The sequence below is a fragment of the Melozone crissalis genome, unplaced genomic scaffold (assembly GCF_028551555.1).
Source record: "Melozone crissalis strain CALT ecotype California unplaced genomic scaffold, PUWL_Pcris_2 ptg000029l_1, whole genome shotgun sequence".
Lineage (NCBI taxonomy): Eukaryota > Metazoa > Chordata > Aves > Passeriformes > Passerellidae > Melozone > Melozone crissalis.
In genome coordinates this window covers 17,054,931-17,082,336 of record NW_026535807.1, presented here as the reverse complement: position 1 = coordinate 17,082,336, position 27,406 = coordinate 17,054,931, and the positions used below count along the sequence as shown (strand labels likewise).

At 44.7% G+C, this 27,406-nt stretch overlaps 3 protein-coding genes across 4 annotated transcripts in view; 1 reads left to right on the top strand and 2 right to left on the bottom strand.

The window, feature by feature from the left end:
* Positions 1 to 1,457: 1,457 nt before the first annotated feature.
* Positions 1,458 to 23,188, bottom strand: SHISA5 (shisa family member 5). The gene is made up of 7 exons (XM_054280700.1): positions 23,156 to 23,188; positions 19,843 to 19,914; positions 19,217 to 19,273; positions 18,012 to 18,062; positions 4,892 to 5,007; positions 4,369 to 4,587; positions 1,458 to 2,240 (listed from the first exon to the last, which is right to left on the bottom strand). Exons 2-7 carry the CDS (start codon positions 19,869 to 19,871, stop codon positions 2,164 to 2,166), a joined length of 549 nt encoding a protein of 182 aa, XP_054136675.1. The 5' UTR covers positions 19,872 to 19,914; positions 23,156 to 23,188; the 3' UTR covers positions 1,458 to 2,163.
* On the bottom strand, positions 23,166 to 27,406 carry LOC128939958 (basic salivary proline-rich protein 2-like). The gene is made up of 4 exons (XM_054281216.1): positions 27,380 to 27,406; positions 26,212 to 27,138; positions 25,650 to 25,690; positions 23,166 to 23,472 (listed from the first exon to the last, which is right to left on the bottom strand). Exons 1-4 carry the CDS (start codon positions 27,404 to 27,406, stop codon positions 23,166 to 23,168), a joined length of 1,302 nt encoding a protein of 433 aa, XP_054137191.1.
* RNF123 (ring finger protein 123) overlaps positions 26,466 to 27,406 on the top strand; it is a 48,405-nt gene continuing 47,464 nt past the window's right edge. Inside the window, exon 1 of one of the 2 annotated variants that reach the window (XM_054280696.1) lies at positions 26,466 to 26,529. The gene's annotated coding sequence lies outside the window, so the exon portion shown is untranslated. Of the gene's footprint in view, positions 26,530 to 26,668; positions 26,686 to 27,406 lie in introns of those variants that run through there. The other variant, XM_054280697.1, reaches the window with a different exon arrangement.

The window sequence follows — 27,406 nt, the reverse complement described above, 5'->3', positions numbered from 1 at the left end:
CATCTCCTCAGGGATGAGGACTGAGCCATCCTGCCATGAAACTGCAGATTTCCCTCTCACAACCCAAACTGTGACTGCCACCAGCTGCTCCCTTTGTCACACCAGGAAGAGCAGGGCACAGTGACAGCCTCAGGAACCCCACACTGGGTGCTGTACCTGTGCTCTCCCTGCTCCACACAGGCTAACAAAGGTGCTGCAACAATCTCTGCCCTCCTTCTCCATGAATAAGCACCAGGGGTAGGATCAGCAGCATGGGATTTATTTCTGCAGTTCCTCAGTGCTCTCCCACAGAAACATTCCAGATTTCTAAGGCAATACTTCCTCCTCCATACAGAAGACACCATCCTTTTTTGGTTGGTCCCACGTAACATCTGACAGTGTCAGGAAGTTTTGCCCAATTTCTCAGCTGATGTGGCAGGAAAGAGGAGGAACACAGACACAGGATACATGCAGATAAATGCTCTGTAAGTGCCTCTTGGCACCATTTAATGCTATTAACTTCAACACTCAGAGAGGTATAACAGAGGGGCACAGGTTGTCATGAACCCCAATGTAAAAACTTTCAACAAGTTTCTTTTGAAATGCCCTGAAAACTTTCTTTAAAAAAGAATCTGAATAATCCAGAAATAGACTCAAAAAATCAGGAAGGGGAACAAGGCTGCCTTTGACAACAGCAACTTCCACCCACTCTGTGAGGTAAAACAATGCCACCAAACAATAATATACCCCAAATGTAGAATGACAGGACAAATGGCTCAATGGCCTCTCTAAAAAAGTAAAATCAGTGTAAAAAATATGTTAAAATTATTTCAGTGATTATGCCACAGTGATACATGCAAATAACTACATAGCTCTATGAGGATTAACAACAAATTGCATTTCAATGTTGGAAAAGACAGAATTGTTGAAGACAGTGAAAAAACCCCCACCTTATTTATCTGAGCAATGAAAGATTCATAAAGCCTAAAGCCCCAGCAGTGTAAACAGCCATGAGGATGTCTCCAGATGTTTCATGACTGAAGGCATTACCTTCTTAAATAAAAATACATTACCTGCTTGTGGCAAACCCTTCCTTTCCCTGACTTCTCATTCTGCTCAGCTTTATGGGAATGCTAAAGACAAAGGGGAGGTGTAATGCTCACTGTGGCCCCTCACCCAGCACACTGTTACTCCACTGCAGACTGGATTTATAAAGCTCTCTAATTCTTAGGTTCCTGCCACCTACAGTTCCCACTAGAGACAGTGGGAAAACCCTGAGCATTTGAAAACCCCAATCTTCTGCTGATATCCCATCCCTCCTGTACAAGAATTCCTTCTCTATGAGGAGGCTGCCAAGGTACCTCTGTTAACCTGTCTTTAAGGGGCTGATTTTAATTCCAAACTCATCAACAAAAGATTACTCAATTAAGTTTGTCCAATACTAGCTGAACAAGAAATACTCATCCAATAACTTTTCAGGGTTTCAGCTTTTGATCTATTTGGTCCTTTAAGTGGCAGAGAGTCTGTTGATTTCTAGCTATAACACCCAGTGGAGGCACAGTTTATAAACCTTAAAATTGGGACAGAAAACAAGGAAACAACCAACTCATGCTATTTAGAACTAGCTCAAAGGCAATTAAACATGGTGGACACTACTCCTTACCAAAGGCAAATGTGATGCAAAAAAGGAAAATTCCCTTTTGAATGATAAATGAAATGTATTAAATGGTAGCTTACCTAAAAATAGTAGCTTCAAAACAGGCAGAACTTACATAACATGTATCAGGTAGTTTCTTAGAGGTTAGGATTTTACATTTTAATACTGTGCAAAAGATTGCTACAGCTTTGGGTATTTGACAATGCTCATATTAGACCATTCCTCTCAAAATTATTGCACAGCAAATGGTATTGTGGTTGTGTATTTATGAAATACTCTTTCTTCTTGCTTCTCTCATTGGATCTAGAGCAAAATCTCTTTTTGTATTTGCTTGAGGTATAAATCAACTTCTGCAAGAAAAATACTCCTCCCTTGGAGCATGAAAAAAAAGAAGATACTGAACTGATTTTCACTCTACTTTAACAAAAAATTGTTGTCTTCCAGAAAAATATAGTACAGGAGCATGGTGTAAACAGAACAAATGATATTTTGAAAAGTTTTGTATGCAGAAGCACAGCAGAAGCTTTTCAATAGGTGGGCTTCTGAGGATCCATGTAAGCAGGGTTGTAAGGAGGCTGGGTGGGGTAAGGAGCTCCAGCACCAGCTGCAAAAGGAAAACACAAGAAAAAAACAGATTTGTAACATGTACATTCTGAACTCTACATATAAAATGGCAACTTCTGTTTTGAGTGCACAGTTAAAAGGTTCAAACTAGCCAGCATCTTAATTGGACTTGAAAACAGCTTGTCATAAAACATCTGCATTTCAGAAGTAAGGGCACAAAAACTTTTGTTCTTTTTGGCTTTGGGACTTTTTTGATGTTGAGTGTACATGAGCAGCCTTTAGGGGAGAACCTAACCTAAAATAAAAGGAACAGATCTGGCTCAAAAAACAGCCAGTGGAAGTAAGGGATGCACATACAAGAGGATATACCTGACAGTGTGCTGAGGAAAAAAAACAAACCACTGGTAAAAGGACTAGAGAAATCATATTAGGATTCCTGCAAGGAAAATGCTTTCCTGCTAAGTGCCAAAAAATTAATTAAGGAAGTAGAATAGAAGGGAAAAAATATCTCACCACTACTAAGCACATGAAAGAGTTTGACTTATGTACCAGATGTGCATCCCTTGGAGGAGATCCTTATTTTCTACTGTGCTGAGAAAAGCTGCTCTCAAGTGGCATCTCCATTTTCAGCTCTGTCAAAGAGCACAAGTTTGTTCAAGCAGCACCTGATCAGATCCCTGGAAAGTGCAAGTGTGGTTATCTTGTGCTGATCTGTAAAGTGAGTGGGCTTGGCTCCTGTGTGGCAGAGCAGGTATTCTCCCCTGGCACATGACACAATTAACAGCTGCTCCTTGGTTAACAGGCAGGAGAAATGAAGGGAACAACTCTCACTGTGAGGCACTTCCAGCTGCCAACATGGAAAGTGCTTTGGGGTACATTCCCAGAAAGAAAAACCCAAAAAAACCCTGAACAAAACAACTGTTTTAAAACTAAAACCAGCAACAGCCTGAGAAACCAGAGAGCAGGAGAAGTGAAATGACTAATTTATTGGCTCCCTCATATGAAAAAGATGAAGCCAAAGCACTCTGGCATAATCCTGTAAAAGCCACAGCTTCTTTGGCATTTAGAACAGAAAAACAGAGTCAACAGTCCTGCCAAGTCAGTGTTTTCACATGTGGGGCTGGTTTGCACATTATTAATATACAATTTCTAACTGTTTGCAAATCTTTCACACCATGAAAAGCCATTTTATATCCAAGCTGTCCTGGAAGTTACTTCCTAAGGGCATTATCTACTAGTCAGGACTATACTTTGTTATGTAAAAGGATGACCAGTGAGGTTTGTAAGAGAACTTGAATATCCTGCAGGTAAAAGCCCAGTTTTGGCCTCTTTGAGCAGTCTGGAGCCAATTGCTCAGAGAACAGCTATTACTAGCAGAAGTGGGAATTAGTCATTGCAACAATAAGGCTGTATGAAAACAATGCTGTGAAAGGAGAGCTGAAGAAAAAAGATTCTGATAATTTTAACTGCAAGTTGTCAACAGACTTCTCCTTTCAATCCCTTTGTCATGGGCAGGGTCACCTTCCATGAGACCAGGCTGTTCAGGATTCCATCCAAACTGGCCTTGGACACTTCTGATGTGTCCATAGCTTCTCTGGCCAACTTGTGCAAGGGCCTCACAAACCTCACAGTGAACAATTTTTTCCTAATAACTAATCTAATAACTAGTTTTATATATATATATAATAATAACTAATCTAAACTTGCTGTCCTTTAGTTTGAATCCATTCCCCCTTGTCCTGTCACTACATGCTCTTATAGAATAGAGCTCACAGATACTAAATTAGAAAGGGAATGTGGAAACATCCAACTCGTGTATACATATATATGTATGTATGTATGTTAATTGACTTTGATTTTAATATTAAATGTCAGCTGAATTAGTAAAATGTTCTACTGGATCTGCTGACAGTCCCACACATTGCCAAACTTTGCCAGTGCAGTTCCAGCTCACACCTCCTCTGGCAATGCTTAACACAGAAACAGTGAGAGGGAAATTTCCACCAGGGTGAATAACATCATCCACCACAACCTGAGCTTTACAAGATTTGTTTACATTTGTATTAACGCAGCCATAGACAATAATAAATGTAAATAACAGAAGATTTGCTCCAGAGCAGCTGTCTCTGAGCTGTTCAGGAGATGAGGAGCACTTGGTGCTGCCTTACCTGCCACAGTTTCATGGTAAGCTGGGGGTCCTGCAGGTTGGGTGGGGTAAGGGGGAGGGTACTGGGCAGGGTAGGGAGCCACAGGCATGCCTGGCTGAGGCTGCACAGCCACGGGCTGGTAGCCTTGGTACGGAGCTGCTGCGTAGCTGGGTGGCACTGCAGGCTGCTGGGGATAGGCAGAGTGAACCACGGTCGTGGTGGTGGCAGTGGTCACCACAGCTACAGCAAGGAAAAGGAACAGGGTTAGTGCTGGTGGTCCCTAAAGAAAAACCCCCAACAACTCCCAGACCCCCTCCACATGGTGGGATGGAAGAGAACTTCTAAATGCTCAGGAAATATTCCAAAATATCCCTCTGCAACCTCACATTCTGAAGCTGCTTAAATGCTGATTTTTAATGTTTAGGTATTGCAACTTCTGAGCAGAGTATTTTCACCTCTTATAGGAACACAATTTTCCAGGAGGGATTAAAAAAAAAATCTTTTTCAAAGATGTGAAGAAGAAAATAAATCCAGAGCTACTCACGGCGTGGGCGTCGACATGCTTTGTACAGGCAGCAACAGGAGCAGGTGAGGCACAGAATAATAGTGACAACAATCACTGCAAAAACAGTAACTCCAATGGCAATGAGGGTTCCAAAACTGCAAGACAGAGACCACAGAACTGGTAAGAGTCACTCCTTAACCAAACCTGCAGCAAACACATTGCTCCACCTCCAATCTCTCAGTCCTTATTGGACTAAGAAACAACTGTGCAAGGCAGTGCTGAGGGAGGTCAGGTCTGCTGAGGCAGGGGAGCTGAACCACCCCTGACAAGGGGTCTCTGGTCCCTCTCATTTTAGTCTGTGACTGTTGCTGTTTTAGTGTGAACACACAGGTTCAGAGCAAGCCCATAATGAAGCACCCCACCTGTTGGGGTGACAGCAAGTTCTTCCCACATTCCCTAAGACCTCCCAGTCTCAAACTCAAGACAATCTCAGCCCTGAAGAGATTCCTGGCACATTCCTTGGCCTCTGTAAACAGGTATTTTAGAATCCATGTTTCATACAGCTAGGAAGAACTGAAATCCTGACTTTAGTGCAATATCAAGTATGCCAGGTTACATTATAGGATACAGAAACACTGTATCTAAAACTAAACTAAAACTAAATGTGGGACTAAAACTCCCACATTTATTATGGGAAGACCAGAGATTACAACAGCTTTGACCCCTGTGATGAGCACCAAATGATGGAGGCAGACAAAACCAGTCACCTCTCAAAGCTTTACAAGTTCTATTTACCACACAGCAAAGCCAGTGACAATCCCCTTAAAGTGCTAAATGACATTATCTGTTTCCTACTGTCTGAAATCAATAAAGCCCATCTTCCATGGAAGCCAAAGTCTCCAGCACCCTTCTTTCTTAGAAAACACACCATGCATTGGTTTTGGGACAATTGCAGGAAGTCAGCTTTAAAGAACAATCAGCTATAAAATGAAGATTAGAGAGCCATTTTCACATCCATCCTGTTTTTGTTTGTTGGTAGAGATTTTGGCTACAGAGTTCTCTTTGGTTTTTTCCCCTGCTCAGTTTCCTGTTAACAGCTTTAAAGAAAAAAACATCTCCATTGCATCCAGCAATTTTCACTTGGCTACCAAACACCCACCAAATGTGAAAATTGCATTTGAGTATCAGTGACACTGGAAGGTTAAAAAACTGACAAAAAGAATTGCAAAATGCTTTGCCCTAGCCCAAATTTAACAGATCTCACCTCAGTGTCTTCTAGAGCAACTTAACCCCTAGTAAGCCGAGCACTGACAAATAGAAAGGCTCAATTTAAAATGCATTCTTTCACTTTAAGAGAGGTTGCATCAATTTTATTCTGTTTCTGCAAAAGGGAGAAGAAATAGCTTGAGTCAAATACAATGACTGTATGAAATTGTAACTGTATCTGACTGAGCCCTGATTCTGTGAAGCACTAAATGCAGCACTATGGATACTGCCATGGAGTACTGAATGGGATACAGGAAGCAGGAACTGCTGCAGCCTCCTGAAGTAAGTGTCAGAGACACTGCCAGGAAAATAAATGGATTACTGCAACACAACCACAGGATGTAAAGGTGAAAACAATGTGTTGAGGAACACGTGTGTGTTTTGCCCCATTTATTTGCACAGAACATTTTTGAGATGCTGACCCAAACACACACTCCTAAACACTCAGCTTTAAGTGCCCTCTCATCCTCATGAGCATTATCTTCACTTCAGCACAGTAAGCTCACAGCCAGCTCATCACCATCCAAAAAATCCCATTTCTTTCCAAGCTGGTGTAAAAAGCAAAATACAAATGTGATTTCAAGACAGGAAGAAAAGAGAGAGAACTGCACTCAATGGATTCATACACTGAATCACAATCCTGATTCCAATGTTCTCAAGAAACAGCAAGAACACCTGTGACAAACTACAGACACCTTCAGAAACTGCAGGACAAGAAATGTCAACTGCAATTTCTGATACTTGTGCAGCAGCCAAGAGCTTTTTCTTTTCTCCTATTTCCACTTTGGACCCACCCTGAAAGAGCTCACTCACTAGGGAAGCTGACTTTACTTCCTTTATACACAGCTATTCTCCAGCAACAGCAGCACAGACAAAGCAAAGAAGTTTTCCAGATTCTTCCTTGGGTTTTTTCTCCAGAAAAGGAAAAACACCTTCTTTGTAGTGAACTATGCTAAGAAATTCTTGTGTCAAGGAAAGAGATTAGGGCTAACAAAGACAACTAAAATTCTTCACTGGTACAGACAATGAACTTCTTAGAACTTTAGCAAAGGCTGGGCAGAATCAAAGATACCAGAAAAAATTGAGACAAAGTGGAGAAATATTTACTCATCATAAATTACTGAGCACAGCAGGAAACTGGAACAGCCCCCATTATCTATCACAACTAAATTAACTTCTGATACAAGGAGAAAAAACAGCACAAGCCCATCTGCAGCCAAGCTGAGGGCCATCAACAGATAAAAACACTGACCATGGGCTCCATTTGTTAGTTTTTAATAAAGTTTTCTGCTCAATGAAGCAGGTATCTCCTATTTGCTACCTCTTATAAGGAACACAACAAAAGCAAAGTTAAAAAGCCAACACACCAGGTCCTCATCTTCACCACATCGTTAGAGACACCCTGGGCATTTGGATCACTTGTGTCCTTGGCAAAATGACACAGCCAGGACACAAGGACAGGACATTCTGCACCCATCTTCAGAAGGGTTAAATGCAGACACATGTTTGAGGTGCAGGTGTTTCAGGTGTACAGGTTGGAGTTCTGTGTTTGTGTGTGCAAACACTGTGAGATCCACTCCTGCCCACTGAAACACTGTCTGATTGCTGCAGACCAAATTATGAACTTTCAGAGACAGCCCAGCAAGTCAAATAACAGAGAGGAGTTAGCTCTCCTCAGTTCTTTAAGGAGTGCAACAACTGGTTACTGGCAGGCATTTTTATCACCTACTGCACAGCAGATAATTTTCCTGCCAGTGCTTGGGCTCATGCAGGCTAATGTCTTAGAACAGCATAAAATAGAAACATTTACAGAAAAAACAGTAAGTGCTGTGAACTTGTAATTCATGTCATCAACACTCTCTTTCCACACTGGAGTTCTCCAAAAATACTTTTTTTTTTTTTTTAAATATTTTTACTGACAACTACAACTAGCAATACTCTTTTGGAATTTCTGCATGGTCAGTCACTACTGTAATAATGTCTTTTTTACTGCCCAAGGAGTACTGGTCCCAGCACTTCTTGAGCATTTAAGTGATATCCCACTACTGAAAAAGGTGCAGGAGGGCTGACACTAATGGATGATGGTCAAGTGAAGTCAGAATGGTGCTCAATATACTCAGTGAACCTTGTAACCTTTAGGAGACAAGATATTCCAGGTGCTGTATAAATACTCCCTTGCAGTGTGCTAAGTCCCTTCTTAGACAAAAATTGTTTCATTTGATTGCTTTCACCTGATGAATCTGCCTAAAAGGAGACTCATCAGGTGCCTAAAGGGCTCTAAAATATTTGGAATAAACCATATTCACACTAAATGATAATTTAATTACTGTTAGCATTGTACATAAATGAAAAAGAAACGTGAGGGATTGTTGCTTACAGATTCTTCCCCTGAATGGTTAATCATGAGAAAACAAAGGCCAACGAAACCAAAAGCACACCTGAGCCTGAATTCTGCAAGCAAAGGTCAGAGTGCAGCAGTCAGGGTGGCCACAGCAGCAGTTCAGTGCTCTGCTGGCGTCAGTCACATCCAGCTTTCCAGACTCCCACATTCTATATGCCATAGGCTAAATAAAGCACAGTTATAAACAGCTTGAGCTCATTCACTGACATTTCCTGCTTCTTTCTCTTCACAGGAAAGTGAACTTTTGCCAATGATTTCATAAAAAACAAAATCAAACCTAACAGTGGTTTTAGTGCAGCAATGACAAACTGTAACTTCTCATAAAATGTACAGAAAAGCAAATATGGAGAGATTTATTCCATTTATAAAAATAGAGAGATAACATCCTGCCCTTTCCTATCACCACCTCTCTCCTGCCTTGCCCCACCTCCACTTTTACCCCATCATCTCACCACTGAAGTGTATCTGTAATGAGAATGTCTCTCAGACTCACTTTAAAGCTGTCTAATTATTCAGTATATCTATCAGCTCACATAAAGGGAGCCTAGTTACTTGCCTATTTTTCCCCTTTCAGGACTGAATGAAATGCAATAGACATATTAAAATGTGAGAACCAAGGATCTAAATAATACTATTTCCAGAAGTTAATTCTCAAGGCATTTGTTCATGTTGGAGATCTTGAACAGTCAAATGGAAAAAAAAATTTAGAGTTTATTTAAAGCATTTTCAAATATCAAAGTTTTGATTCCAGCAACGTTTTTTAACTCTTCTTAATAGTTAGAATCACTCAGTGACATTTTGTAAGCTGATACAAAGGAAGTTTTCATATCTATGCCTTCATGTGAGTAGGACACACCAAAAGTTTTGTCTTAAAACAGAAAAAAATATCCAAATGAACAATCAGACCACCTAGTAATGAAAAATTAGCTTAAGCAGCCTTTTTATTGTGCAAGTTTTAATCTATTCCAAGATTTGTTCCATGCTTCGAGAAACACATTGGCAAGGCTCTTTTCAAAAGCACTGCTGCTTTTCAAAACAAACATTTACAAACAGTGAGTTATGGCTGTAACACAGGGTGGTCTGGAGAGACTTCAAAAGATAATTCAGGCCATTCCTAAAAGTAAAATAAAAAATTGAGTATATGCATGTCATTCCTTAGTGCTCCAGAAAAGGATCCAATTCCCAGAAATGGAAAATATCCACATGAATACCCTGACTCAGGTGTAGGGCATGCCCAAACAAGTCCCCAGACAGAGATGCCTAACTAACATTTCAGGCACTGCCACATTCTGCCTGTGAAGTTCAGCAGGAAAATAATGCTTTTTTTTTTGAGCCTTTCAGAGGGATTCGTTTTTAAAATTTTACTAGCAACACACTTGCTCAGTTGAATGTTTTAGCGTAAAAAATCAAAACATAAGAACCACTTTCCTAAAGATGAAACGAAAATAATTTACTATTACTCAGAAAGCAAACTCACAGGGAAACATTAGCCTGATTTTAACACTTGCAAGAGGGAGCAGCCTAATTTAGCAGAGCCAGGAGCTTCAGCACAAACAATCAGAACCCACACCAGAGTGAAGCCTCCTGGTGCAGGAGCAATCACAGTAATTGCTGGTGCAGCCTTGGCCACCTCCCCAGAACAGGATCTCTACATGATCAGGAAGTTTCCAAGTGATTCTTGTGGCAGGCAACAGGCAGCCAAAGAGTCAGCCTGGGCAGCATGGTTTCAATTCTGCAAAATCTTGGTTGTTTCGTCAGACTGGCAGCTTTGAGAAACTGCACAGTCATTTTAGGAGCTCTGCAATGCAGTGAAGTGTGGATTGGAATTGTGGTGTCTGGTGTTTCAGACAAATGTTAACTCAATTAGCACTTCAGAGTGTCTCTCCTGGGGTTCAGTCCTTAATGTTGTGAAAAGGGTTTTTTCACTTTATTTTGACAAACCCCTGAGAGCAGCACCAGTTCAAGCCACCACTGACTGCAAACTGCTCTAGCAGGGACACATTAAATGAAGACCCCTAAAACCCAGCACTACTTTCCATAATTCTTTCTGGGTAGCCTCAAAAGGAGTTTGCAAGGGGAGCCCCAGCAAAACAAGCCCATTGTTTACCTGCAGTATAAACAGCCCTGAGCTGCATCCCGAGAGCCCAAACTGAGCACAGCCCAGGGACCCAGCTCTGCCCTGAGAAAGAGCTAAAACAACAATAATGCCATGGGGAGCAAGAAATTCTAAAACTGCCAGAGTGCTACAGAAAAGAGAAGGCAAGAACCTTACAGGAAGAAGTTTGCTAAATATGTGCTGAATGGAGCCTTTAGCTGTTTGTGCAAATAAGAGTCTGATGTGGATTACCTTGAGCCCAAAATAATAAACTTCAATTTTATACACAAAGACCTACTGGAACTAAGCTAACTACTATTTTTTAATATTATATTTACATTATTTTTTGTTAATTCTTCATTTTTTAAAAAGAACATGTTTAGCACAACGTGTTCTTAAGCAGCCTTTATGAGAAAGTGGCAGGGAGGGAACTTCCTGCAGTTTGTGGTCTTACTCAGACATCTGACACCCTGATCCAACAGGTTATTATGGAATATGTATACAAGCATCTTTTCTTGGTCCTTAAAGAGTGCACTTGTACTAAATATGTCTATGTGTATAAATCCCTTTGTAATACATCCTAAAAATACAATTTTCTGGTGAAGTTTGCCAGGAAATCTATTATTGTACACTTTGTAGAAAACAGAGTAATTTCTGTAAATAACTGATGCATTAAAATATGCACATAACAAGGGGAAAAGTCAATGCTGCATTGAGAGGGACTGAAGTCTTTCACCAGCAGTGCAAGAATTAACACTGCAGCTTCAGGCAGGCCCCAAGATAATTTTCAGTCCTCTGGACTCAGCATACAAACTGCCCTTAAACAGAATTAAAGGCATTTGCTTCTGCAGGTGGGAAATAAATTTCAATTTTTCCTTTAGTGGCAAAAAGAGAATGTAGAATGATTACAGATATTTAAGGCAAACAACATGAGTCAGTTCCCTTCCCACCACCCACTTCAAGGACACAGGATGTTACCCCCACACCCAAATTCAAATCTGGCAATGGGAAGGATTTTTCTTAGATGGTTAACTGAATTAGCAGAACAAGTTTAACTGAAAAAAAAAAAACCCTCCAAACCAAACAAAAAAACTACTAAGTGCTACAAAAAAAATTTGCCACAAAAATGGCAAGATTATGAATTTGCTACTGCCAGTATCATACTAATTCTAGCAGCAGATTTAAACAACTAATTAGAAACTAACTTGGTCAAAGAGTTAAAGTATTTTTTTTTCCTGGCAAATTGAAGCCTGGTGTATGACTTGCCAAACAGACTGGAGCTGCAGTAAAAGGAAGTTTGGACTGGGTTACACCCACCTGCTTTGCCTGCCTCATAACCCAGCTTTTATAGGAAACACACCTTCTTTACCCACGTTACTCATGTATCATCACATATATAAAATCTCCAAATACTGTGTTGAGGCAGGAGCAAAGTTTGAATTACATCAATTAATTATCCTGTACTGCTATGAAGAGACATCCTGCCCCACATTCCCCTTCTCTTCTGGAATATTAGTCAGCACAACAAGGATCATCAAGGAAAATCCAACACTGTACAAACAAGAACAGACCATTGCAGAGGTCACATCTGGCCAACCACTGCTTCTTTTAAATGGCATTGATTATTAATGAGACCTTCACCAAAAGAATCACAAAAGTGACTCTGATGACTAGTGCCTTTCACACCCTAAAAAAAACAAAAGGAGGTTTTTAAATTTACTTCTCAGTGGAATTGAGAGCCAGAGATCATGCTAATAAAAACAGAGGTGTATCACATCAAAAATGAATGGTATAAAATGTTTTGAATACAAAGCTTCTGTCAAAAGGCCAATTTCTACACAATTGGTAATTTCCTGAAATTAAACCAATTTGTTTATTTCACAGAAGACCTTTCAGCTGCAGTTTTAAAAGGCTGGGCAATTTGAGGGTATTCTCCTCCTTCCATAATACATCTACAAACACAACCTGTGGCAAATGTATCCAGCTACACCTCAGGCCATGGCTTTTTTTATGGCAGTATCTGAAAAAGCAGAGTTGGTGCTCAAAATGCTCAAATTTTTACAGATCCTCATAAATAGCCATTATGGTCTTTTAAACATGTTTTTAAAGAATTCTCTGTTTCTTGGGCAATAGGATCCTACCCTACCTGCAACCTCTTGCACAAGCTCTCTCCAGAGCCAGCTGGTATGTTAAAAATTTGCTGTTTTCAGAGTTACACAGAGGCACAGGAACACCCACAGCCACAGGGAACACTCCATCCTGGTAGGTAGCTACAGTCAGTGAAGCACAAAGCATAGGAAAATGAACTGAACAGAATCCAAGTGATCAATCTTGCTGTGTCCCTGTGTGCTCAGGCTGTTGCTGTCACCCAGCCCTCTGTGGTTAGCCGGGCACACTAACCCAGCCATGCACATCTGCCTCTTGCAGCAGGGCAGCATTTTTCAACCTCTCCTTCCTGCCTGGTTTCTGAGGAAACGAAACCTGAAGTGCCTACAGCAGCAGAGACCTCAGCTCAGAACCCTCTGCCACCTTCAAGCTGCTTCTTCACCAAGAACACACTGAACACAAAACCAAATGCAATGCAAGTTCCCACTGCTAATTGTGCAAGCTGATGTTTACTTTTCAGGCTAGTAAAAAGCATGAAACATTTCTTTAAGTAGCTTCAAATCCAAGCCTCAGTTGTTTCCAGGCAAGACGCTTACACTCCTTGGTGAGATTAGCCTGTGCTTGAACACGAGCCTGACAGAACAGGCTGGATGCAGTTTAACTCATTTATTACAGAAAATATCAAGGACCAGCACTGGAAAAGAAATCCTCTGCTCATTAAACAGAGACTGCTTACATTTCTGCAAGCTTTTTCCCAATTTTTATGCAGTCTTCCCTCTGGAAACCTTCCACACCCACCTGGACACATCCCTGTGTATCCTGCTCCAGGTGACCCTGCCTTGGAGAGGGATTTGACTAGATGATCTCCAGAGGTTCCTTCCAACCCCAACAATTCTGTCATTCTGTAATTATCTTCATTATTTACTTTCTTACCTATTACAGATCCTGGAGTATCCAAATATACCAGAAAGTGTAAACTGGAGTCCCTGATAGTGTGATAGCAGGGGAGAAGAATCAGGGCACAGTTCAATATCATTTTTGACCTTGTCTGTGGAGAAAATATGGGCTTTAAAATATCTAAACCAGACAAAGAAAACCAGGATAATCATATCTTTCACTGTTACAAAGATGCTGGGTTTGCCAGGTTAGCCTGTAGCAGCCTCTTGCAGATGCCACATTCCAACCAGGCATGGATTTTCTCTGTATCACCAAAGGACAAGGAAGCCACAAGACAACATGGCTCAAACCCCAAATGAGCACATCCCCATCCAGCAAGGCTGGTCTGTCTCTGCTGGCCAAAGCTTCCCAGGAAAATGGAAATTCTGCCTTCCCCTTCTCATAAGGAGGAACAGCCTTGCCTCAGGCATTACTGTACCTGTTACACAATCTGCTGTAACTTATAGGCAGAAATTCATTCAGAAACAGAGCCAAATTAACTGTGTACACAGACAATGTGAAGTTTTGTTTCCAGTATCAGCTGCCCCAACGACATTATTTTCTTCTGTAACTGATACAGATGTTCTGAACTGCTCCACCTCCTTAAACATTCAAATACTTCACAATGAGTTGAATTGTGGATATGAGTCATCTAATTTCCTTTTCCAGTAAGGGTCACTATTGGAAAATTGGCATACCAAAGCTAAGTAATCACACTACCAAGGAAAATAATAACAAGTTCTGACCTGGTGAATCAGTGCTCTGCTTTTTCCACAGTTTCCCAAAATGAGAATACTCCGTACAGCAGAATGAAAAGGGGAAACTTACTAAATTAACCTTACTACTCACAATCCATCTTTGAAAGCAGAGTAAAGCAGGGGAAAACTCAGTAATACAATCAAAATGGGGGGGAAAATCCTGAAACAACTTCCAGTAAGCCTCTGCCACAACACATTCACTAGCAGGAGAAATTGGAGAAATCACTTATGGTCAAGGAAAAATGGTGACAAATGTATCAAGGTCAGCACTATGAAACCTGTGCCTACACCCTGACCTAAAAGCTCCACATGATCTTTAAGGACTGATCAACAAAATAAAAGGCCTGAATCTGAGTTAATCCTGACTTTTAAACTTTTCCTAGAATGCTTACACATTTGCTTCCAAATGCAGCATTCTGGGAAGCAAAATGCTTTCAAGTACTTAGAAGTGCCTTATTAACACTCTAATGGAGTGTAATTTACTGTCTTTGAAATGCCCAAAGATTACAGCATATGGACCATTTGCAATGTGAAATGCCCAAAATGCACACCTGCCTCAACAGCACTGGATACTCAATATAAATACTGAAAGACATTCATATCAAAGGATGATACTAAAAAGAAACCTATTGAAAGCTGGTGCTTTGCTTGCACTTCTGCAGAAGACCTCAGAATAAACACAGCAAAAAAGCAAAAGTACAGACAAACTAGAAATTGCTCAGCCAGGCATGAAACCAAAGAACAAACAAACATTCCACCAGTAGCCCTTCCCTAACCCTGTCCTTAGAATTAGGCTGTAATTGTGGCAGGATTTCCAAGCAGGGAGAAGAAACACCCAGACCACAGAGTCCAGTGGCAAGTCCACAGGTAGTCTGTAACTCACCCTCAGAAAGGGGAAGTTCTCTTAACAAGACAGGATTTGTGAGCAGTGTGCCAGGGTGGCAACTCGATCTAGAAATCAGCCTGATGCAAGAATGGGGAACTACACACTTTCTGACCCAAAAGGCCAGGAAATCATCACCTCCTTCTCAAGGGCAGTGTCAAAGGTAGTATTTGTAACTCCTAAGAGGGAACAGGGCGCTAAAGGAAGTTGCCCTTTTTGCTTCCTGTCATGTTACAAACTGTTCAAAGAGAACGCTCATCTTGTTGGAGATACAAAGAAATATTCTGACATCAGCCCTTCTCTCACCACAGCGAAGAATTAAACTAACGTAGTCATCAAGAAACAAGGCAAAACCTGCCTTTTAAAAGAAATTGGCACAGAGAGAGAGAGAGGGTGGAGAATACCTTGCAGGCAAGGAAGCAGTACAGCTCTCCAGAAGGAATTCAGCTTACTACTCTGTTAAAAAAGCACAAACCTCAACATACACAACACCAAATTCCAGGCACTGTCTGTAACCAAACAAAAACTACTTGGTGTCCCACTGGCTGCAGTCACAGACAGTGCCAGTCACTGCAATTCCCAATATTGAAACACCCTAAACAGGACAGCTCAGTCATAAGTCATTTTGGAAAGTTCTAACATGTGGGTTTTTTCCAGAGTCATATCCAGGTGGCTTTTAAAGGACAGTATTCCTATGAGTAATTACCACCTTTCTAATAAAATTGCCTAACAAGAAGTTTGATGTCAGATCGAGGCCTTTGCACAATACTAATTTTTCAAAGCTGCAATGTAATTGAAAAGGAAAAGAGAAGGAAGAAGAAATGTCTCTTCTTATGCTGAGACATCCACGGTTCTCTTTTAAAACATTCCACAGCTGAAAACAAAGATAATTAAAACAATTTAACTGCTCCTTCCTAAATGCTTTTTTCTGTCATTTACAAAGAGCAAGCCGACTTCAAGATAAGGCTGTACTGGAACTACACATCTGAAGACACAAGATCAGCCTAGCTGAGGAGGGGAATCCCTCCTGCAAAATATTTGTTACATTAAATCCTCCTCCTTGTCGCAGAGACCAAGGCTCCAAGACATTCACAGCACCATGCCCGTGCCTATCGCCTTTAGCGCGGCTCCTTCTTCCCCCGCAGGTGAAGATGTGCCCGGACCAACACAGCGCGGCCCGACCCCCGCCCGCCGCTCGCACGGCCCCGCTGGCAGCCGGTACCGAGCCCGCTCTGCCGGAGGTGCCGGGAAGGCCGGGCGGGCTCCCCGTGCAGCTGTCGGTCCCGTCCCGAGCCCCCCGAGCCCCGCCGCTTACCCCATGCTCGCCGCCGCCGCTGGCCCCGCGCCCGCCGCCCGGCCCCGCGCACGTCACGGCGGCCGCTCCGCCCCTTAAAGGGGAGCCCCGGCCCCGCCGCGATCCCCAGCGCACAAAGCTGCCCGGGGACATCCGAGAGCCAGAGCTCCGTCACTGCCCGGCATAGCAAGAACAGAGAGTGCTGGAGCGAGTCCAGGAGTGCTGATAAGGATGTGGAGCATACAGGCTGGGAGAGCTGGGGCTGCTCAGCCCGGAGAAGAGAAGCTCGTGTGGACACCTCCCGGCACTTTCTGAAGGAGCTACAGGGAACCGGAGAGGGGCTCTTTGTCAGGAACCGGAGTGACAGCACAGGGAGGAATGGGTACGGATTGAAAGAGGGGAGATTTAGGTTGGCTGTTAGGAAGGAAGTTTTTACTGTCAGGGTGGTGATGCACTAGAACAGGTTGCCAATGGAAGCTGTGGATGCCCCAATCCTGGCAGTGCTCAAGGCCAGGCTGGATGGGCCCTCAGTAAGTGGGACATGTGTCCTTGGCCATGGCAGGGAATAATACATCATCCTTAATGTCCATTCCAACCCTGTAACATTCTGTGATCAATCCCTGCCCTCCCTTCATCATCTGCACTGTGAAAAACTGACACATTTTTACAGCAGGACTCCTGTCATCACCAATATAGGCTTAAAGGAATTTACTTCTTCCCAAGATTGAAAGAGATGGAGAAATATTGATAGAAACTGCAAAAGATGCTCGAACACCAAGGAGGTACTTCAAACAAAAGCAGATTTTCTTCCAGAGCCACTGTGGATTTTCTAAGAGTTTAAAGCACAGAGAAATAAACTAAAACAGAGGATGTTCCACCTCATTGCGAGGAAGAACTTTTTAATGTTAAGAATGGCAGAGTCCTGGAAGAGGCCGCCCAGGGAGTGAGTGGGGTGTCCCCTCTGGAGACATTCAAGTCACACCTGGACACATTCCTGTGTCACCTGCTCCAGGTGCCCCTGCCTTGGCAGGAGGGTTGGACTGGATCTCCAGAGGTCCCTTCCAAGCCCAACTTTTCTGTGACTCTGTGCTAATGCTCCAACCTCCTGTTCAGCAGGGAGGATGCAGGTTATTATATACAGAGACTGTTATGGTCTAAATAGCAGCATCCAGCTTCTTCCTCACATCTCTCCTTCTTCCAACACACACACAGATTTTGAGGGCTCCACACATTTAAGACACAAACTAGTATTTCTATTTTTGTATTCTAGCAGCACAGAATCATGGAATTGTTTAGGCTGGAAAAGATCTTTAAGATCACTGAATCCAACTGTTAACTCAGCACCGCCAGGTCCACATGTCCTGATTACACAATGAAGAATCTCTACACAAATCCCATTTTAAAAGCTTGCATGGCTTACCCGGGGCCAAAGTCCAAATCAGGATCCTGAAATATGTCCGAGTCAGAGATCCTGTAACAAGAGAATTCATCTCAAAAAATGGAATTTATTACTTATTAAAGTGACCTAGCCAAGTTTCAAGTGCTTATGAAAGGTAATGTACACTAAAAGGAGAGATTCTTTTTGTTGCCTCTGGTGCTAAAAGTATGGATTTGACAATAGCCTGACAGCACTGTTCCAAGGCAGTTTTGCAACATCCAAAACCAAATAAACCATACATAGATTTGCAGCAGCTGTAGATAAATGCATTTACTGCATTAGCCCTAAGCAGCTAAAGTTAGTCAGTGATTAACAACAAAAATCAACAAATACAGGTTTTTACTAAGCTCACCTTCTCCATAACTAAGCTTAGTTTCACTCAGGTATGCTCTGACAGACATTCCTGCTCTGGGGAGGAGAGAGAAGCAAGCACAGCAATTTGTCCACCAAGTGGGGCCATATTCTCATCCTCTACATGGAGAAAACCAAACACCAATTTTAAGAGGGTTTCTGCTATCTTCAGTCAAACTGAACCAAAGTGTGACATTTCAGTGTCACAGTGTCCTCCAGCTGGCTAAGGGATCTCTGACAGTCTTTGCTCCCACACTACAACTCATCACCATGGCCTGCCAGGAGCAGCTCTGTACTTTGAACAAGTCCTCTTTGCCTGGGTAAGGGGAGTGATGCTCACCTTCCCTGCAGGGATGTGGCTTCTGTGCTCCACAGAGACAACATGGAGCTCAGGCCAGTGTTTCACCCCAAAAACCCTGCAGTGGTTAAGCCCTGCCTGAACCAGGGGCAAGATAAGCAAGTGGCTCAGCTCAGGTGTGAGCTCAACCAGCCTCGTTCATTCTCCACAGCAATTTTCCACATTACCCACTCTGTGACTACAGTAATAACTCCACAAGAGGTGGTTTTAGAGCGTGTCTTCTCTGCTCTTTGGGATGCCTTTCACTTGGTAACATTCTCCATCTGGAGCAGGTACCAGGGGTACCTTTCTGGTGTCCTTGAGCACCCTCAAGTGGGAAGTTAAGCTTTCAATAACAAGGACTTTCCACATGATATGGTAATACTGACACAACAATCATTTTAACAAGCATCAATGCATATTGTATCAGCCCTCCCACAAAGGTAAAAACAAAATCATATTAAAGCTTCATCCCAACCAGTTGGTGGATGCAGTTTACCTAATTTTCTCGGCGAGATTCTTTAAAGTTTCCAGAGGGTCTTCTGCATCAGGAGACCTTCAGAAAAATAAAACAAAGTATTTGAAAATTATCAAGAAGACACACATCAGTTTATGCATTAATTTATCCAGCTCACTGTTCCTTTTTACAGTTAAGTAACAAGCATTAATGTAGATCCTTGACAGAGATCTAGAAGAGAAAGGTCCTTTAGGAACATCTAACCATTATCACTATGTTTTTATCATTTGATGACAGAATTGCAATGTGTTGTATACATTCAATTTGCCTCAATAACTTTCATTAAGCTGATTGCACGGGAATTTTTGTTCATCAAATTTTAGGAATACATTAGAGCAGCAGTATCGATCCAGACAAGATCCACAGCAGAAATCAGGACAGGATTGTGCAAGTTGTACCTCACCAAAATAACAAAATATATGCCTGACAATCCTCACCCAGAACTGAGAAGAGTTACAACTGTTAGTAAGTAAAGGAATAATCATACAAAGTCTTCTCCTCATCCCGATCAGATCACCTAAATTAACATTTAAATATGCTGAAAGTACTTGGGTCAGGTCTTACCAACCAAGAATTTCCTTTTGTGTATAGCAGAGGCAAATACTCACTTCAGACACGCAGAGCAGCTCATCTTCATTAAGCACTTCTATCCAGATGTTCACACAGGCATAAGCACTAAACTGCACAAAAATATGAGATGCTGGTGTTACTTTCTTCACTGTATATGATAGAAGCTACCAAATTATTGTAAAGACTCAAAGAGCAACATGAGTTGCCAAAAAAGTTAAAAATACCAAAAGGCCCGAAAATCAGTTAGAATAAAATGTTACATTTTCCTAGAGATTTGACTTGATGGAAAAGATGCAACACCACTGCATTCATTGTGGGTTTGGATTTCCCTGTGACTTGGTTGTTTGTATCTGTTGCTTTGTTTACTTTGCAGAAAATCCTAATCCTGATAATCCACTGCAGAAAACAGAGATATCATACAACAGATTCTTAGAACTAAAATCAGTCCAGGTGCACTGCAAGCATCACCTGAATACCCAGTGGTAATCAGTGGGGATGTTCATGTACCAGAATGGCTCCCTTAGGGAACATCTCACACTTCTCAGAACTTCATTGGGCTGACACATTCCTTGAGAGACTGGCTGTTTTCTCTGCCCTTGCCCTCCCAAGCCTGAGTAAGTGCACCATAAGAATGGCAAATTAAAAGCTTTTAACTGCCACCAAAAAATACTTCCCAAAGGTTAAGCAAAGTCATTTCCCAAGAAGGGTATTACTTCATTTTTCAGTGACAAATTCTGCAGTCAGCTGGTTTCTATTCATCATTTTCCTTCCTATCAAGACATAGCCTGATATCTTGCTCCTAAACCACACTCCATCCAAAAAACTCAAAATCCTTCAGGTGTAGTTGCTCAGAGAAAGCAAACAAAAAGAGGCAAAGACAATATGTAAACTGACTTCAACATCTGAAAATTCAGTCTTCGCTCTCTGGCATCAAGAAATACCTGAATACTGTTGCCTGGAATACAACACAAAACTTTTCCAAACAGTGTTAAAATGATAATATAAATGCAAGTCTTTAATTGACAGCCTTAATGGTGCACAATATGGTGATATGCATACACAATACAGTATTTCTACAGTTTTTCTAAGGTTGATTAGTGTACCTACAAATATTACCCAGTAAGAAGAGCAGTTGGTTAGGTAATTGCCCCCTGGGTTTTGCCCCATTGGAGCCTCCCCTCAATCTTTTTTTGCCCTACACTTTACTGTGTCTACAATACAGGCTGCAAAACAGTGTCCTTGCTACACTAAAGTCAAGACTAAACAGAATTTCAAGAATGTATTAATAAGGGTTTGGTATACTATGAAGGAGGACAGGAAAAGTACTACAAGTTAGAACTTTGTATTAACAGCCTACAACGTTACAAATACATGAACAACATATAAAAGCTAAAAATATTTAGGCGTCACAGCCAACAGTAAAAAGAAAAACAAAAATCTTCTAAGGATTTCAATATGGAGGTTCATTAAACAGAAACAAAGAGGAACTTCTGTACCCATAGCACAGTACCTTTTACAGCTTTACATATGCTTACACGTGTTCTTCTGCAGACATCTAATGCCACCTGACTCCTCCCTCCTTCCTCTATCCCTAACAAGGAAATGGCAGGTAGCTAAACCAACTCCAAAATACTTTGTGAAATTACACAGCAGGGCAGCCAACAAAATTCCTCCCTTCATCTCACAATTGTACTGCTGCAGCACAATAAAAAAGCAAGGAAAACCAAAGGCCTAGGCCAGCTCTAGGGTGGCTGAGCTGAGCCAACCAGGCCCAGCACAGCAAAGAAGAATTTGGTGCCTCTGCTTTGTTCCTCTCTTCTTCCATGAGCTGTGGCATCCATGAGACTTCCTCAACTGACTGAATTCTCCAGCTTATCAACTGATGGCACTTTTCCCCCAGTCGGTCTTCTGATGGTTTGATTATTTGAATCACCTGAGAATGGGTACTGCCCTCATCCAACCCAACACAATCGGGTTACTGAGGGGTTCCTCCTATCCTGCAGGGCATCTCCGTGATGGTTTCATACCATCAGTACCACACAAAACCTTTAAACACTGACCAAGTTCCATCTCAAAAGCAGAGCTGCCAGACTCTTCCCTCCCAGTCCCCAGTCGCTGCAATAAACGCTAACTTACACCCCTATTTATTCAAGAGCAGCTTGCATACAGTTACAGCTATAGCACCTTGGTGGCGAGTCAGCTTAAAGAATCCTTCTTCTGGTGCTCAAACCTTGAAATACTTACAGATAAGTAAGTACTTACAGATAAAACTCTGACAATGTCAGCCACACTGATTTCAGCTCAGCCCCCGAACAAACTGTGATCCTGGATTACTCTGACCAAGTCAAATGTCTTCTTGCATATCACAGGCAACTTTTCTGCACAGGTTTGTGCAGAATTTGATCTTGATCTCTCTGATCAAGTGATACCACTTATATATAAAATACAAAGAGGGCTTCTCCTTCTCTGAGACCTCACCAGCTAAGTTCTGTGGTCACATCCGCTCTTCTAACGACAAAGTTGGGGGAAGACCACACGGCCCATCCTCTAAGCACAATAACAAATTAGCAACAGATAGGGCTGCTGCAAAAAAACCCGATAATCAATAATAGCATTTGATGTATGAACACAATCATCAAACAAGTTTACGTAAGCATGCTTTTTATATGATATCATCACTGAGCACTTCAGTGTTTATACTATCTTCCAGTAAATGGGAAGAATTTACTGTATCGGGGGTGAAAAGGTGAAGGTTTTTGATTGGATGCTTCAAGAATAACCCGCAGCCACTTCACTACATCATTACCTCACCTTAGTTACCAGCAGCTCCCATCACCAGGCCACTGCTGGCCGACACCACGGCTCAAAACAAACCCACCGAACTTCAGCAGAACTTTTCCCTCAGCAGAACTTTTCCTTCGACGAACCCAAATGCGCGCCAGAACAGCTGAGCGCGTGTGGGCGCCTCCCGCCGCCGGGACCACGTGCCCCCAACACCGCGGCTCCTCAGCCCCCAAAACACGATTCCACGGCCTCCCAAAACACGGTTCCACAGCCCCCAAAACCACAGTTCCTCGGCCCCCAAAACACAGTTCCACAGTTCCCAAAACCATGGTTCCTCAGCCCCCAAAATCACGGTTCCTCAGCTCCCAAGACCACGCGTTCCTCAGTCCCCGCCCCGGCACGGGCGGCAGAGCTGAGGGGGCCGAGCTCGCAGCCTGGGGCTCCCCACGCCGGGAGTTTCGGCCGAGCCTCGCCGGGGGATGTGATCACCGCTTCCGAAAGCAAGGCCGGAGCCCCCAAACCCCCCACCCCTGAGCACCGGGGTGACCCCGCTCGCCGCTCCCGCACCATCCCGCGCTCACCGGCGGCCACCAGCAGCACCAGGAGGAGGAGGAGGCAGAGGCCGAGCACGCCCCGACACAGCGGCAGGAGGGCGGCCGCGCCCCGGGGGCTGCAGGGAGGGGGCGGCCCGCGGGAAGCGGCGGCGGCAGCGGGCGGGACGGGGCGGGGCGGGGCGGCCCGGCACGGGAGAACGCTGAGGCGGCCCCGGAGCCCCGATCTCAGTTCCCCACACCTCGATCTCAGTTCCCCGTTCCCTGTTCCCCGGCTGCGGCTCCCGTTCCCCAGCGCGGTTGCTGCAGTACCAGCTGAAGGCTTCTTTCTCCCTGAGGGGACACCTCACCGCAGTATCACAGAATCATTCAGGGTGGAAAAGACCTCTGAAGATCATCGAGTCCTGCCTGTGACTGATCATCACCATGTCAACCAGACTGTCAAAAATAGGTTAGAAACTGTTGTGAAATAGTTCATAATTGCTAAGCATATACTGTTAAAAAGTTTGGTGGTTATAAGGTAAAAGCGGTTAGAGGGTAGTTATAAGAAATACGGTACTCATTGTACCGTATTACACCTAAGTAAAGTGCACCGCCCTCCAAGCCAGCCTGGACAGAGCTGTAATGGCCCAATCGAGCGCCTTAAACCTTCATGCAAATGAAGAATCCCAACAGAAACCAATTCAAAGGAACAAAAAACAGTATAAAAAGGGGGCATCCGAGCCAGTGGGATCGTGTGCCACTCCACCTGGAACATCGGGAACATCTCTGCTCAAGAAAAGAAGATCCAGCACCAGCTCTGCAGCATCCTCACTCATCAGGAACGCTCCTGCTCAACCCCTAAGCTTTACGCCTTATAATAAAAGCTGAAATCACTTTAGCTGCGGGAGTGTGTTCCCAGTTTTTAACAAGACCATGGCACCAAGTGCCACATCCAAGCTTGCCAAGGTGCTTGTTCCCTGAATGAATCACTTCTGTCAGCCTCTGCCTAATGGAGTTATGTCATGCCCCAGCCTTGGAAGGCCAAGCAAAACATAAAAAGGCTGGTGAGAAAATCCCAAGCACCGGAGTTTGGCTTGGAAGGTGGTTGGTAAAAGAGGATCTCTGGGAACACTCTAAAGCCAGGAGCTGAAGGAAGCAGCCACTCCCAGCAGGATCCCACACCTACTATTGTAGGACTTCTGGGAAGTCCAGGTTGCTATCCTGATCCTGAATTGCATTTCAGACCTGAATTCTTCAAGGCTGAATTTCACATTCCTTTTCCCTATTCTGGTTGTACCTGAGCCATTGTCTGGTTATTGTCCAGGCAGGTTCCCTAGTGGACTCTGATGCTGGCTGAGGAAACATTCCAGCTGCCTGGGCACTCCATAGCCAGGTCTGCCTTCCCCTAGGGACTGCTCATGCCTCTGGATCAAAACCTGTGCTACAGCACTGTTGCTAAAGAACACCAGAACTGATGAAGCAGTACCCTTCTCAGTAAGCTTCTGAGGGTAAATGGCCTCTGCTCTATACTTCCCTCTGGTTGCCTTTTTTCCTTCACAAGACATCCTCACAGGCTTCCAGAAGGTGTCTCAAGGAGAGGTGTCAGTGTCCCCAACCCTACCTGCTTCCTAGCATATTGCAGAATCTCTCACTCACAGGAGAGGAAGCTCAGGTGTGTTAGGAGATGACTTGGGAGCACTGGCAGAGGTAAATTGTCAGCAATCCAGAAGCTGGAGCAGGCCTCTTCCACACAGAATCCCTTGTTCATTTCAGGTAAATTCTTCAGTCTGTTTGGATCCAGTCTTGACCATGTCTTAGATAACAGGTGCAGTGTACGCCAGAGTCCTGGGTAAGTCCAGACTTGTGACTAGGAGGAAGATCTGCCAAGTTCAAGAGCTTTCCCGAGGTGGTTTCTAGGAGAAGGCTATTTCTTGAGCTCCACCAATGCTATAACCAAATGCATGTGTGAATTGTGGATTGTTTTCCTTACCAGACCTGAAGGTTGTATGTGAGTTCAAGAACTGTATCAAGTAGATTGTTGTCATATTTGCACACAAGTAAACATTGACAGAAGTGGAGAAATTCTGTTGCTTTCCAGAAGTGAATTGTTCAGCAAGTCTACATCTCCAATGTGCCCCAGGGTCTGGTGTTAAGATGGAAAAAGTGACTGAATTGTGTGGTGTTGTGATTTGCCCATACCTTAGGAGAGTGAAAGATTGCAAAGTTATTGTTTCTCAGGCAGAAACCTTTACATTTCGATGAGTCTCCTGTGAGAGGCCTGGGTTTAAAAGCAAGGAGAAGCCACACAAGGTCAAACTTCAGGACACAGAGCATTTTGTTCCCAGTGGTCCTGTGGCCAGATACTTTTGTCAGGCCTGAGAGAGCCTCCAGTGCACTTTATTGTGCTGGTGAAGTGGGGTCAGGGCCAGAACTGGGGCACTGTGCATGGCAGGTCCTGCAGTGGCATCTGGGCTGCCTGTGGGGATTCTGGGCCAACGCTGCAGGCTGGAGCAGCCTTGGATCCACACGGGTCCAGGGGTGCTGGAGTAAAGTCTGGCATTTTCTGGATCTGGGGAGACACAAGAGGACCCTGATGGTAGCTGGCTGGTGGTGCTGAGGCTGCTGGAGCTGGGTACCAGCAAGCTGTGGGGGCCCTGGCACAATTTGCCCAGAGAAGCTGTGACTGCTCCATCCATGGAAGTGTTCAAGGCCAGACTGGATGGGGTTTGGAGCAGCCTGGTCTCATGGGAGGCGTCCTTGCCCATGGCAGGGAGATGGAATTAGATTATTTTTCAGGTTCCTTACAGCTCAAATCATTTTGTGAACCTATGTTTCTATCTTGAAAGTGTCAGACGCTCCAGTCCAGATGCTCCCTGGGCCCTTGTGGATCCAAGACCGCTCCCATTTGCAATGCTGGACCCAGAATCCCCACAGCCAGCCTGGACACCGCCACAGGACCTGCTGTGGACCGTCCCCTAGTACACTGATCCCACTCCACAGGCACAATAAAGCGCACTGAGAGGCCCCACGCTCATGTGTCGGCTCCCTCCTCCTGCTCTCTCTCCGAGGGCAGGTGCGGCTTTGGCCCACAGGGTCGTTGTGTCCCTGGGTGTGGGCAGCGCCGGCCCGGGCCTCCCTCGTGCGGGCTGGCCTTGGCCGCTTGCCCACCTCCGTGCCGAGAGCTTCGCGTCTCGGCGGCCCCGACCCTGCTCGGTTTCCTCCGGAGAAGTTCACACAAGCACCGGGGGGTCTCTGCCGCCGCTCCTTCCCCGGAGCAGCGCACCGCGGCCCGGCCCTGCCCGAGCGCGGAGAGAGTCCCGCCCGTCTCCCGGCAACGCGTCCCGCCCGCCCGCCATGGCCCTCGCGGGTCGCCGTAGCGGCGGCGGCGGCGGCGTGGCCGGGCCGGCGGTGAGTGCGGCGGCTGCGGGGCCCGGTGCCGGCGGCGCGGGGGCTCCCCCGGGGCCGCGGGGGGCTCGGGCCACGGCCGGCTCTGGGAGTGGCGTCCGGCTGTGCGGGAGGCGCTCGATCGGGGGGTGGCCGCCGCGCCTCACGGCTCGTAGGCAGGTGTAGGGGGTTCTCGGCTTTGGGGTGTTCGTGGGCACGGAGAGCCCTTCCGGGTTTGGGGGTGTCTGTGGCTGCCGCCAGTGCCGCCCGCTCTAGGGGCTGGCTCTGGGTTACGGGGCGCCGCTGGCTGCGGGGGGGAGTCCGGTTCTGGGGCAGGCTGCTGAGTGTGAGCACGGCAGTGCTGCCCGGTGCTTGTGGGCTGGGGTGCCCGCAGGTTGGGGTGCCACGGGGACCCACGGCTGGGATGAGGGCAGGGCAGTTCTGTGATCCGCGCCGGGCTCTGCTGTTTCCCTTTGCCTGCTGCGAGTCCCAGGGCTCGGCCGGCAGCTGCCACACAAAGTTGTGTTGGCCGGCCTGGCTTCTCGGCCTCCTCGCCTGCCGCCAGTCGCCTCCACTTCGGCTCTGGCTGCTCCTGTGCTGTGTGTTCTGCCCTGCTGCTGGAAGCTGCTTGCTCTTGCCCAGAGAAGGGAGTTCAGCCCGGAGCCAGGCTCAGAGCAGGGCGTCTTTGCTTCTGTGAATCGCACATGGGGCAGATGTGTGTGTGTCCCCCTGCTCTGCCCTTTCCCAGACCTGTTGAAAGCAACATCTGCTCCAGCTGTGCAAACACCCTGGCATTGTAGCAGTGCCAGCACTGCATCCCATGTGGTGCCAGTGTGGAGGGGCTGAGTGCTCTGCCTTGGGCATTCAGGCTTACCAGAGTGGCTGGCTTTAGGAGAGCCAT